General features: G+C 50.7%; 1 protein-coding gene across 1 annotated transcript; it reads left to right on the forward strand.

Moving 5' to 3' along the window:
• The first annotated feature begins 8,566 nt into the window (after positions 1-8,566).
• TMEM158 (transmembrane protein 158) lies at positions 8,567-9,442 on the forward strand. Its single transcript, XM_068981626.1, has one exon. The coding sequence runs from the start codon at positions 8,567-8,569 to the stop codon at positions 9,440-9,442; it is 876 nt and encodes a 291-aa protein (XP_068837727.1).
• Positions 9,443-12,636: the final 3,194 nt, after the last annotated feature.

The following is a 12,636-nucleotide window of genomic DNA, read 5'->3' on the forward strand; positions in this document are numbered from 1 at the left end:
AACAAAACCACAGATATTCACTATCTGTGTTCCCTCACACTATGGCGGCTACTGCTGATCGATTATAATATTTCCCCCTTGAACCCGGCTTCAGCCTCAGAAACCTTCTTAACACAGCATCCAGGCGGTGATTTCCAGCTAATCCAATCTAGTTTACAAGATAAAAGTGATTTGCCATTTTGGAGCTTAAAACAAGAAGGCAGGTCATTGATGAACAAGAAGCTACAGTGAACTGGATTTAAGGAAAAGTATCCGGGCTTCCCAGGTGGCTCACTGGGTAAAGAATCTGCCTGCCAATTCAGGAGCTGCAGGAGACCAGGGCTCAGTGCCTGGGTCAGGAAGATGCCCTGGAGGAGGTCATGGCAACCCACTCCAGTATTTTTGCCTGGGAAATCCCACGGACAGAAGAGCTTGGCAGGCTATGGTGCATGGGGCCACAGAGTCGGACATGACTCAGCACACACGCACACAAGCCAGAAGAACCCTAATGGGTCCCTTCTGGAAGACTGCAGGCATCAGTCTCTGTGACAGAGAGATGGCTGGGTGCTAGCGGGGTGTAGAACATTGTAAGACTGTCTCCCTACGGGAGGCCAAACGTGGTTTTTTTCCATTACTGTTACTGAAAAAAATGAATTGCAAGTGGGCAGTGCAGAAAATCTCTAAGCCGGCCTGTGTGGCGCACCCAGCTCTGGGTGGCCCTGGCACACAGCTTCAAGCAGGCAGTCACCTGGGGATTCTGATTCCATCTGAGGGACAGCAGGAGTTTGGCCAACACCCCAGGCGCCAGGAAGAAGCAGGACCCGCCGGTCCCAGTGGCCTCACGTGGACACTGGGTTCAAAGTTCCTGCCTATTCCATAGACTCCTTCAGGACTAGAGACTGGGGCTGGCTCAGCCTGTGCTTCCAGCTCACATCCAGGTCTCCTGGGGCCTGAACCAGGTTCTCAGCCGAGCCGGAAGGAATGAGGTTTAATTGCATCAGGATGGAAGCTTGCCAAGTGAGCTGACACTTTCAGCCCATGCAATCAATCCTCCATCCTGTAAATAGAGTGAGAAGTGTGATTCCGGCAATTATAAAGCCCATCATTTTCCTCTTCTCTTAAGTAAATTAGAAAGGCTCTTTGCTCTCACTTTGCAACCGGACCTCATTTTTAAAGTGCAGCTGTAAAAGCACTGCAACAGACTGTACTTAAGAGAGGTGCCACGTTTGATGGCCTGTTGGCCCAAGATCTTGGCTTCCAGCCCTGGTTCTACTGTCAACCAGACTGTGACCTTTAATGAGGCCAGCATCCATCTTTGGGCTTCAGTTTCCCCACTTATAAAATAAGGAGCTTGGACTGGGCGGCCTCTTTGCTCCCTTCCAACTCTCATGGCCACTGGAATCCAAGTGTGCTTGATAACGAGGGATGGCTCTGTGTAGACAGGAATATATTATAGCTTCTTTTAAGGCAGGAGCTATCCTTCTCTTTATTTACCACATACAATGACGAATCCCTGCAGGTGCAAATACACCCGCTTCCAAAGCAGTGTAAGGACAGAGGAGGAGCAGTCTGCACATGTTTCTGGAACCCAAAGTGCTAGCTACACTCACTAAATGCTATTTTGCAATAAGAATCTCATTTAATCCTTATAAGAGAGTGGCTCCTAGGCCCATTTAACTGACAAGAAAACTGAGACACAGTGAAGAAGTGCGTCCAGCCCAGGTCTGCCCAGCTCTGAAGGCCAGGTTCACAGTCACAACTCTCTCAGATCCCCAAATCTGGGGACTTTGGTAGAAAAAGAATAGGTAGACCTAGAGGCCTCCTCAACAGGACGGGAATACCAGGCAGGACACCTGAGTGACAGGGCATGCCTAGGTGAGTGGCAGTTGTCCCCAAGCATGTGGGCCAGCAGATCCAGCAGGAAGAGGGGCGGTTAGAAGGCATGAGAGACCTGGACAAATATATTCCATTGTTCCTGGCTCTCTCTAAATGGGCTCTGGCTTCCTCCATCTCCTCCCTACCTCTGGAAATGGAATGCCAATGATTTCACTTGAAGGGAGTGTTTGGTGCTATTTAGAAACAGCATAAAGTAAATTTTTATGATGCTGGTTGATGGGGGAACATTCAGCTGCCTTGGCTCTGATGACCCAGCTCTGTCTCCCACGTTTGCCATACTGAAACCCTCAGAACTCACCATTCTAAATGCTAAATGACATTTTAACTTCTTATAAGATGGATATAAGAACCACAAAATGTCATTTGCCTTAAGGGTTGTCTTTTCAAAAGAAATTACGTTAAGTAGCCCCAAAGTTTTAGAAATGTACATCACCATAATACTTTAAAAAAATGTTTTAAAAGGTAGTTTCAGTCAGTTTGTCTGACAGATGCTCACCCTGGAACTAAGTGCTTACTGACAATTTTTTTTCTTTTCACAGAAACTAGTCTGCTGTCCCCATCAATGGGGTTTAGTCAAGACCTCTTGAATACTTGGCCAAGTAGCTTGTGAATACATTATCTTAGAAACCATCAACGTCAAACCTGAAGGCTCTCAGGTATCTTGGGAGCTCCAGGCTGGATGTCCACCCAGCAGTCACTCAGCACTTACTGAGCACCTACTTTGTACCACATGGCCTGGTAATCCTGGTAGAAGAGCAATGGGCATGGGGAATCCAGGGCTCCATCCATAAGGATGCACTGGATTGGGAAAACATCCAGAATTTTTGAATTGATAGAATATACGAACTGGGGCTAAGTGCAGCCTAGATATAATTGCAACATTAAAGAGATGCAGATGGCTCATCTTTTGCCAGCTGCCCAGACATCCTGCATCTGCTTCTTCATCATTAAAACAGGACAGTAACTTCCAGCTTGCAAGGTTGCCGGTGACAGTGGAGGCCATTTAGCAGGGCCGTGATTAAGAATACAGTTGTTAGACAAGGTTTGAATCTTGGTTCCACTGCTATGATTTCATACAAGTGACTTAATCACCCCAGCCTTGGTTTACCTCCTATGCGCAATGCCACTGGGAAAGACTGAGGGCAGGAGGAGAAGGGGGAGATGGGGGACGAGATGGTTGGATGGCATCACTGACTCAATGGACTTGAGTTTGAACAAACTCCGAGAGAGAGTGAAGGACAGGGAAGCCTAGCGTGCTGCAGTCCATGACATCACAAAGAGTCAGACACAACTGAGAGACGGAACAACAGCGACAAAATGAGCACAGTGATCTCTTCCTCAGGAGCATATGGTGGGGATGAATTTCAAGTGCTCAACACAGTGCCTGGAGCACACTGTCTGTCAAGGGACATTTATCATCTGAGGAAGGTACCAATGACAGGCCAAGCCCAGAAGAGGAGCTCACTTGGCAGAATTTCTCTCCCCTTCCAGATTTTTCACCTCAGCACCATTTGCGTCCTCCCAGTTCTCTCTTAGACACTCTCCATCTCCCTATAACAGCAACAGCTTCTTATTTCCTCAAAAAGTCTTTGTTGAAATCTTACCAGAAGCCCAGCATGATGTTTGGCTCTCTGAATAGAAAAGAAATACCAGCAGTGGCCCTGCCCACCATGAGCACAGGGTATCCACAAGCAAACAATGAACACACCAGACAGAACTGTCTTAGTAACAGCTTGAGCTGGCAACAGCAGCCTCGTCCCAAGGCAGCCCACGATTAATTGCCAAATGAATTGTGTGGGCAATAACTGCTGCCAGAAGTGAGTGGAGGGAAATCTCTCTTCTGACCACAGTGGTCGGGAAGGATAAAGATCCACATCCTGGAGATCTGGCTGAGCCACTCAGGGAGGTCACAAAGCAGTCTGGAAGCAGAGGACACAGGACTGGTCTAACCACCCAACATCAGGGGCTCCCAGCCCTCCCCCAGTGACTGGTACAAAGGCCCAGCTCTTCAGAAGCAGTTCTGTGATCTGTCAAGTTTCCCATCTGAGGAATAGGATATCTCAGGGAGAAAGGCATGAAAAGAATTCTTTCCCCATTTCTTAGCGCCACCCCCACCCTTCCGCCTCTGCCAACACACACACCAACCCAAATACCACAACCTTCACCAGTGATTCTGATGTAGCTGAACCCTCATTTTAAGCCCCTCTTTCTTCTGTCCTATTTTTATGATTCTTTTGTGGTTCTTGCTTCTCAGTCTACAGCGTGTGGTAATAATATCTTCTTCATTCCACCCACGTAATAAGAGAGAACTAACGAATTACTGTACCTGTGGCACTCTGAGGTCGTTAGATGAAAGGAATTCAATAACCCAGAGAGATCTTTTTGTTAAGCATAACTTCAATAGGCAGCCTAAGGAAAAATTAGCTGACCCCTGGGAGGGGCACAGGAAATGAAAAAATGAAACAACTGGGCATCACTACTAATTATTTTCTTTGAAATCCTCATGATTGTTTTCTAACAACACAGTCCATGTACAAAAACCTTGCTATTTGTGTTTTATAGATAAAACAGAGATTTATAAAAATGACAAGACTTGAGCAGATGGAAGGAGTGTCATCTGCCTTTCTTCCTTAGAAGGGAAGTCTGGGCTCATCTGGGATGTTCCTCCCAGTCACTCAGCTTGCCCTGGCTCATGCCCCTAAATACTGCTGGGCATCTGGGTTTGAGTTCAGTTCAGCCTTCCAGGCCAAATTCTGCCTGGCCATGTGGTTCCCTACGAGACCTGGCTCCTCCGCCGGTTCCGGGCAGGGCAGGGCAGGGCAGAGCCAGGGGTGGCTCCTGGCCTGCAGGCTGGGGACGGCTGTGTGAGTCTTGTTGCTGTGGAACTGGTATAGCTCTGTCCATCTCAAGTCCCTGGCTACTGCCCACATCCTGCCTGCTGGGGCGGCCCGGTCTACTGAATTCACTCACTCATTCGTCAGCTAGTCACTGAACCTCTACTATGGGCCATGCAGTGTTTCATTGAACGAAACAGATAAAAGCCTTGCTTTGGGGGATCAGGCATTCCAAAGAAGGGAGACACGAACAAAGAACAACACACAGTGTTTCAGCTGAGGATAAGTACCAGGAAGACAGGGAACAATGCACCAGGGGATGGGGAGGGATGGGGATGCTGGTAATGGGTGCTGTTTTACAGGAATGGTCTGGCAAGGCCCCTCTGGGGAATCTGATATCTCAGCAGAAATCTGAAGGAAGGGAGGGAGCAAGAAAGACAGCTACCAGAAAGAACAACATCCCAGGCAGGGGAAACAGCTTGGGCAAAGGCTCTAATTCTAGATGTGCTTGCTGTGTTCCAGCAAGGAAGCTGGTAGACCTGGAACAGAGCCAGCGAGGGGAAGGGAAACTGGTAAAAGATGGATCAGAGAAGGGACCAGAAGCCACAATTAACCGCAATTAACTACAGCCTCTGCCTATAGCTTGGCAGAGTTCTTAACCAGCAGGCTAACTCAGTCAGCAACTGTGGGTTGAGTACCCTTTGCTCCTGGGTAGACTCCCAGATCCCCACTGGGCTGAAGGGAAGAGCACAAAGCGATAATGGCTGCACAAGACAGTGGGACTTTAATTTCCTTTCTTTCCCAGAGTATTAGTGGTACATTTAGAGAATATGAAGACAGCAGAAGAGAATAATGATGCTGAGAAGTTGAGAATCAGGTAGCCAGGTTTCTACCGGTTTCCTCCACTGTTTTCCAATCTTTGTCTAATGCTGTTATGTTTCTAATATACGTATATCTTTAAAAAGAAACTTGGGACTTCCCTGGCAGTCCAGTGGTTAAGACTGTTCTTCCACCACAGCGGGTGGAAGCTCAGGTCTGATCCCTGGTTAGGGAACTAAGATTCCACATGACATGGGGCACAGCCAAAAAAAAAATGTTTAAAAAATTTTTTGTGAATAAAATAAAAAGAAACTCAACCAAAAGTTTTTATCAATATAAAAGAAAATTATGCCATATAGTCATTTAACTTATGCACAGACTTTGGAACCCAACCTCCGTAAGACAAGACACAACCAGTTTTTTAGAAAGCACAAACTCTGAGTCAATGGAGACCAGACTGACATCCTGGCTTTGTCACCAGCTTCTCTGAGGCCTCAGGTAAATTAGTCACCCTCTCTGAGCCTTAGTTTTTTCACTGCAAAATAGGTATCACTATGGGATTGCTGAAAAGAGTAGAGATGATGTGTAAAACACCTGGCATGTGGAAAGTACTCAATAACTGGTGGCTTGTCAGAGCTATTAGCAAACAGGCAAATTTGTCCAATCAACAAACAGACTAAAAACAGCAAAACATAAATTCTCAGAAAGAAAAAAAAAACCACCACAGGCCCTCTCTCCCCTGTTCGGTGCTTCTTCTGTCTTCGGTAACACACCAGCACACAAAACTGAAAACAATTTTATCTTATCTTCCCCAATTCCAATTGCCCCCAAAGAAAGCAAATCATTCTAGGACTGCATGGCTGTCCCTCTGAATGAGGGCACAGTGCTGGAGTCCATAGCGTAAAATGGAAAGGGGGTAGCATCGGCTTCCCAGGGTGCAGGGCAATGGTGGCACAGCTTTGCACTTAACTGCTTGGCGCCACAACTGGTTCTGTGTCTTCTCCCTCTGCTCACACAAAGCCAGAGTTCCTACCTCTTGGTCAAACCCTAGAGAGCATCCCTCGCTACCAAAGGCAGTGGACTTAAAACCCACCCCTTGAAAACTGGGTGACTCTCAGCCTTCAGGATTACCTGAGGCCCCTGTTCTTAGGCTGTTCACCAGCCACATGGCTCAGATTAAAACAGCTCTGCCAGATTAGACAGAAGATTCTGTACCTGACATGCAAGCTTAAAAGGAAAACTAACTTTTAATAAAAGCACGAAAGTTTACATTGTCCTTTCTGAAAGCTTGCTTCTCAGCAGAAAAGTGATGAAGGTTTAAACAAAAGGAGAGTCCCGGCTCCTTGGGGAAATTAATCATTTTTGTAGAAATCAAAGATCATTCCAGCTAGCCTGCACTGAACTGATAGGAGCTACATCTTTTCAGCCACCACATAAGCACCTTTGTGGACGGATGGACAGACACTGGGTTGAGCGCACTGATCACACCAACCCTGCAAGGCAGGTACCACTGACCCCAGTGTTGAGATGGGGAAGCCAAGGCCAATTAGAATAATAGCTTGCCCCGCTAGAAATAAGCCAGGTAGGTTTGGGACCTATATTTTAGAGCTGTTTTTACATCTTCCTCAACCTGGTTTGACTCATTGTTAGATACAATGGATAAGTCTGCCAGAAATGTAATCAGCCACCAAGCCTAGCAATGTTCTGTTTAGGAAAGGAAGTTTAGGGGGAGTGTCATTTCGCTGAGGGCCTGTTTCTGCTCTCCACACTCCCTTCCTCTCAGACTCAGGAATAGCCGGTGTTCCGAGGGCACAGTGGCTTCAAACCACAGGGTCATTCTCTTGAAGGGGCATCACGGAATTTTTCTTAACAAGTGTAAAAGGCTAAATTGCTTTAAAAAAAAGTGTTTTTTTTTAACATATAAATCTGATCTTGGCAGTTATTCTTGACAGGCTTTCCTCCACTTAATGCCCTAACGGGGATGAATCTTCCCTTGAAAATGTTCTACATACGAATCTTTCATAAATACCGTGCTCATCGGACCTGCCAGATAGGGCTTGTTTCCTGGGAACCCCAGAACCGCTGCGGGGCTCACATTCCCACCAGAACCCCTGCACCTCAACTCCACAGAGTTCTTGGAATTTTCCTTGGGGTCTGCTTGCTGTGAGAATACCAAGTGGATCTATTGTGTTGGAGGCACATTAAAAACCAGCCGAACTCTCCAGACTTGTGGAGACACGGTGGCCAGGAGTTCCGGTTCTGGCTCCTGCGGTGACCTGAGGACGCCTCAGTTTTACCTCTGTGAAAGGAGCGGGGTCCGGAGAGCACTAAGGTGAGACACCACACGGCCGCCTCAGGCGTGACAAAGACTGGTCGCCGGGCCCTTGAGCCTCCCTCAAGAGAACGGAATTCTCTCAGAGCGCCTTCTCCGCTTGGAGCTGGACTCCGGCGGTGTGGCCCTGCCGCCAGGGCGCGTCCGCAAGCTCCGCCAGCCCTGCCAACCCCCACCGCGACCATCCGATGTTCTCCATAGACGCCGCGGCCGCGCCCCTGCGCAAGCCTCGGAGGCCTAACCCCGCACGCGCCTGCACCCTTCTCGCCCGCCAGCCACGCCCCCGACCACGCCCCCGCCCCCGCCGCGGCGCGTGCAACCCCGCCCTCCCCGGAGTCTCCGAGCGGCGCGCGCGCGGGCGGTGGGCGGGGCGAGACGGGGCGGAGCGCGCGGGAGGCGGAGCCGAGCCGGGGATTCCTGCTCCCCGCGAGCGCCCGGCCCAGCAGAGCTGCCCGGCCGTCCGAGGGCCCCCGCGCAGGGGGCGGCGGGGAACCCCAGACGCCGCCGGGCCGGGAGGGAGCCCCACGCCAAGCGAGCCGCCGCCCCCGCCTCCGCGCCGCCCCCGCGCGGGCCTGACTGGGGGTCCGACGCGTCTTCACTCCGCCCGCCGCCAGCCCCCGCGATCCCGCCGTCCGCTCGCCTACCCGTCTCCCGCGCGCCATGCAGCCACCGCCAGCCCCGCGCGCGTAGGCGCCCGCCGCAGGCCATGCTGCCCCTGCTTGCCGCGCTGCTGGCCGCCGCCTGCCCGCTGCCGCCCGCCCGCGGCGGGGCTGTGGACGCGCCGGGCCTCCTCGGGGCGCCCCTCAACGCCTCGGTCAACGCGTCGACCTCAGACGAGCCGGCCGCCCCGCGGTTGCTGGCCTCGGCTGCGCCCGGGGCCCCCGAGCGCCCGGAGGAGGAGGCGGCGGCGCCGTGCAACATCAGCGTGCAGCGGCAGATGCTGAGCTCGTTGCTCGTGCGCTGGGGCCGCCCGCGGGGCTTTCAGTGCGACCTGCTGCTCTTCTCCACCAACGCGCACGGCCGCGCCTTCTTCGCCGCCGCCTTCCACCGTGTCGGGCCGCCGCTGCTCATCGAGCACCTGGGGCTGGCGGCGGGCGGCGCGCAGCAGGACCTGCGCCTCTGCGTGGGCTGCGGCTGGGTGCGCGGCCGCCGCCCCGGCCGCCTCCGGCCCACCGGCGCCACCGCCGGGGCGCCCACCGCTCTGCCCGCCTACCCCGCGACTGAGCCCCCCGGGCCGCTGTGGCTGCAGGGCGAGCCACTGCATTTCTGCTGCCTGGACTTCAGCCTGGAGGAGCTGCAGGGCGAGCCGGGCTGGCGGCTGAACCGCAAGCCCATCGAGTCCACGCTGGTGGCCTGCTTCATGACCCTGGTCATCGTCGTGTGGAGCGTGGCCGCCCTCATCTGGCCGGTGCCCATCATCGCCGGCTTCCTGCCCAACGGCATGGAGCAGCGCCGGACCACCGCCAGCGCCGCCGCCGCCGCCCCCGCCGCCGTGCCCGCGGGGACCACCGCCGCCGCCGCCGCCGCGGCAGCCGCTGCGGCCGCCGCCGCGGCCGTCACCTCGGGGACGGCGACCAAGTGACCCGCCCCGCTCCTTTCCGTGTCCGTCCCGTGTCTGCGCTCTCGGTGCCTTTCCCGCCGGGAGACGCGGCCGGTGTGCTTCGTGCTGTAGTGACCGTTAGTTCTTCGGGGGAGGGGACCGCCGAAGAGGCCCCAGCGTGTGGGAAAAGCCAGGTTTGTGCCCCGCTTCTGGCTCCGAAAAGCTGCAAGCCCTTGCCCTGCAGGGTGGGATCCGCAGCTTGGAAGACGGAGAGGAGGGAAATGGGGCCCCTTCCCCTTATTTGCGCACCCTGCCCTCCTCCCTCCCCGCACCCACGTGCCCTATATTCAAGGCAGAAAACGACCAAATCCTGTGTATTTGTTTTATATATTTAATAACTGTTTTAAATGAAAGTTTTAGTAAAAAAAAAAAAGTTAAATTGCTATTGCTGTAGTCAGAGAAGCTCTTTGTATCTGAACATAGTATTTGAAATTTGTTTTTTAATTTATTTAAAAGGGGGGCATGGGAATGATTTAACATCGATATATTGTTACCGCTGAAAATGAACTTTATGAACCTTTTTCCAAGTCGATCTATCCAGTGACGTGGCCAGATGGGCGTTTCTTCTTGTACTCTGTGTTTTTTTTGGCTTTTAATACAGACATTTTCCTCCAGAGATGCGTATGTGCCTTTTCTTTATTTGATTTGGAAAAGGAATCCAAGAATTACGAGATGATCCGTTGAAACGTGAGAAAGGGAATCTCCAAAAAGTTAGAGAAGGGCTAACTCTATCTCCCTTACCTGTCTGGGAGAGATGGGAGATGGAAACCAAATTACTGACCCTAATGCCCCCGCCCCATGTAGTTTCCCCCTTGCACCACACTGCCCTCTCCTGAAACAACATCCCTACCCCCTCAGCCTCACTACCACTTGTCATGGTGGCATACAGAGTTTTATGTGACTTATCTTTTTACCCACTTCTGGTAAGCCCCACAAAACACCCAGTAAAGTGCTGAAATGGTAAAATCAGTAGGTCCTCTGAGACAAGTGTCTTTCATGAAAATGATTCATTTTAAAAGGCATGTAGATTTCCTTTTCATATGTGTAACCTTTAGTATATGAACACGTTTCAAAAGCTGGTTTTAAAACGGGGTATTTTGGCATTAAGATTTTTTCTCAAGTAAAGTCTTATGGACTAATAAACACCTTTAAAAAATTATTAAAGCTACTTTCCCTTTCTCCATCCCCTCCCCACTTGTGCGTGAATACGTGCTCTAGAGCATTCCGTTCTGATGAATAGCAGGTACTGTTCTTGATAGTTCTCAAAGTAAGGTCCCTGGGACAGAAGCATCAGTAGCACCTGGGAATTTGTTAGAAATGTAAAACTGGGGCCCTGTCCAGGAACTACAGATGCAGAAGCTCTGGGGTGGGGCCCCACAATCTGTTGTCTCTCCCCGCTCAGTTCCAACCACCAGGATCTCACAGTCCCCAGTCTAGCTTTGAAAACCCCTACACGGGTGCTGACATGTAGTCATTTCTGCCACCCCCGGGAATGGGCCAGGGTCCAAGGGTATTTTGAGGAGGATGCGGATTTACTGTGGTTCTCTGGTGGCATGGCTGCGGCTCACCCAGGACAAATAAGGGACTCTCTCCACCTCTCACTCAGCATTTTCTGGTGTTCCAACTGTCTGAGTGTTGCCAGAACTGTTTCCTTAAAGACTAAAGGACTGGGGTTAGCTAATGTGCTGGGGAGGACCCATTATTTTTTGTGCTTTCATGGGCCAGTGATGAAGGTCAAAATACTTAGCATCCTGATAACACCCTAAGGCCTCAGTTTGACCCTTCATACAAATTGTCTCCCAGAAAGCTTTTTTGGCACTTGAGGAAATAACCTGCTTGGGGAGGGGTACCCACCAGGACCCAATTTGCACTGTGACCAGAGTCCTTCCTGGGCTCCTGGGAAGTTCCGTCAGACTTCCTGAGGCAGGGGCAGGGCAGAGCAAGATTGATGACCCCCCTGGCTCTCTACTTCACCCTGGGTCTGACCCTGGACTGCAGGTTTGAACCTTGTTCAGAACCTAAAAGAGCCCCCTCCTAGTGGCTGTGCCTCGGAGTCTTGTCCCTGCAGTTTTCTCAGCAGTCTGAAGCTCCACACGGTTCTATCCCAGAGGATACACTTGTGAATTCCACCCCACCTCTCAGGCTTCCTTGTAAGTCCCACTCTGGACTTAAATCATGACTCACACTGTATAATGGTCTAGAATTGTGATCTTTCTCATTATAGTTAGGACCTTGGAATCTTATTTCAGAATATTCTATGGTCATAGGACTACCTTGGCTGGAGTTAAATTCCATATTCACTGGTTCTTTTGGTAAAAAGATGCTGAGTTTTTTCCTAAAAGCGTTATCATTAATATCCTGCCTCTCCTCCTGTGTTCCTAGATAACTCTGCAGCCTCTTTAGGAGGACTACAATGGCAATATGGAGACTTCCCTGGTGGTTCAGGCGGTGAAGCATCTGCCCACAATGTGGGAGACCAGGGTTCGATCCCTGGGTCAGGAAGATCCCCTGGAGAAGGAAATGGCAACCCACTCCAGTACTCTTGCCTGGAAAATCCCATGGACACAGTCCACAGGGTTGCAAAGAGTCGGACACGACTGAGCGACTTCACTTTCACAATGGCAGTAGTTATTATTATCACCATCATAAATAAATTATTAACTTATTTTGGATTAGAGAGGGAGAAGTAGAAGGGAAAACAGTAACTAAGAGGAGAGAAGTGAATTTACCCCTTGAGCCACCAGGAAAGCCCAAATTTAAAACATCAGCTTTAATTTTGCACAGCAGAGAAAACCACAAACAAGATGAAAAGACACCTACAGAATGGGAGAAAATATTTGCAAATGATGCAACCGACCAGGGCTTAATTTCCAAAATATGCAAACAGTTCATACAACTCAACAACAGAAAACCCCACAAATAACCCAACTGAAAAATGGGCAGAAGACGTAATCAGACATCTTTCCAAAGAAGACATACAAATGGCCAAAAGGCACGTGAAAATATTCTCAAAGTGGCTAATTACTATCGAAATGCAAATCAAAACTACGATGAGGTATCACCTCACACCAGTCAGAATGGCTATCATTTAAAAGTCTGCAAATTCAAACCTGGTGCTCGGTGACAATGTAGAGGGGTGGGATGGGGTGGAGGTGGGGGGTAGGCTCAAGAGGGAG

The sequence above is a fragment of the Capricornis sumatraensis genome, chromosome 10 (assembly GCF_032405125.1).
Source record: "Capricornis sumatraensis isolate serow.1 chromosome 10, serow.2, whole genome shotgun sequence".
NCBI lineage: Eukaryota > Metazoa > Chordata > Mammalia > Artiodactyla > Bovidae > Capricornis > Capricornis sumatraensis.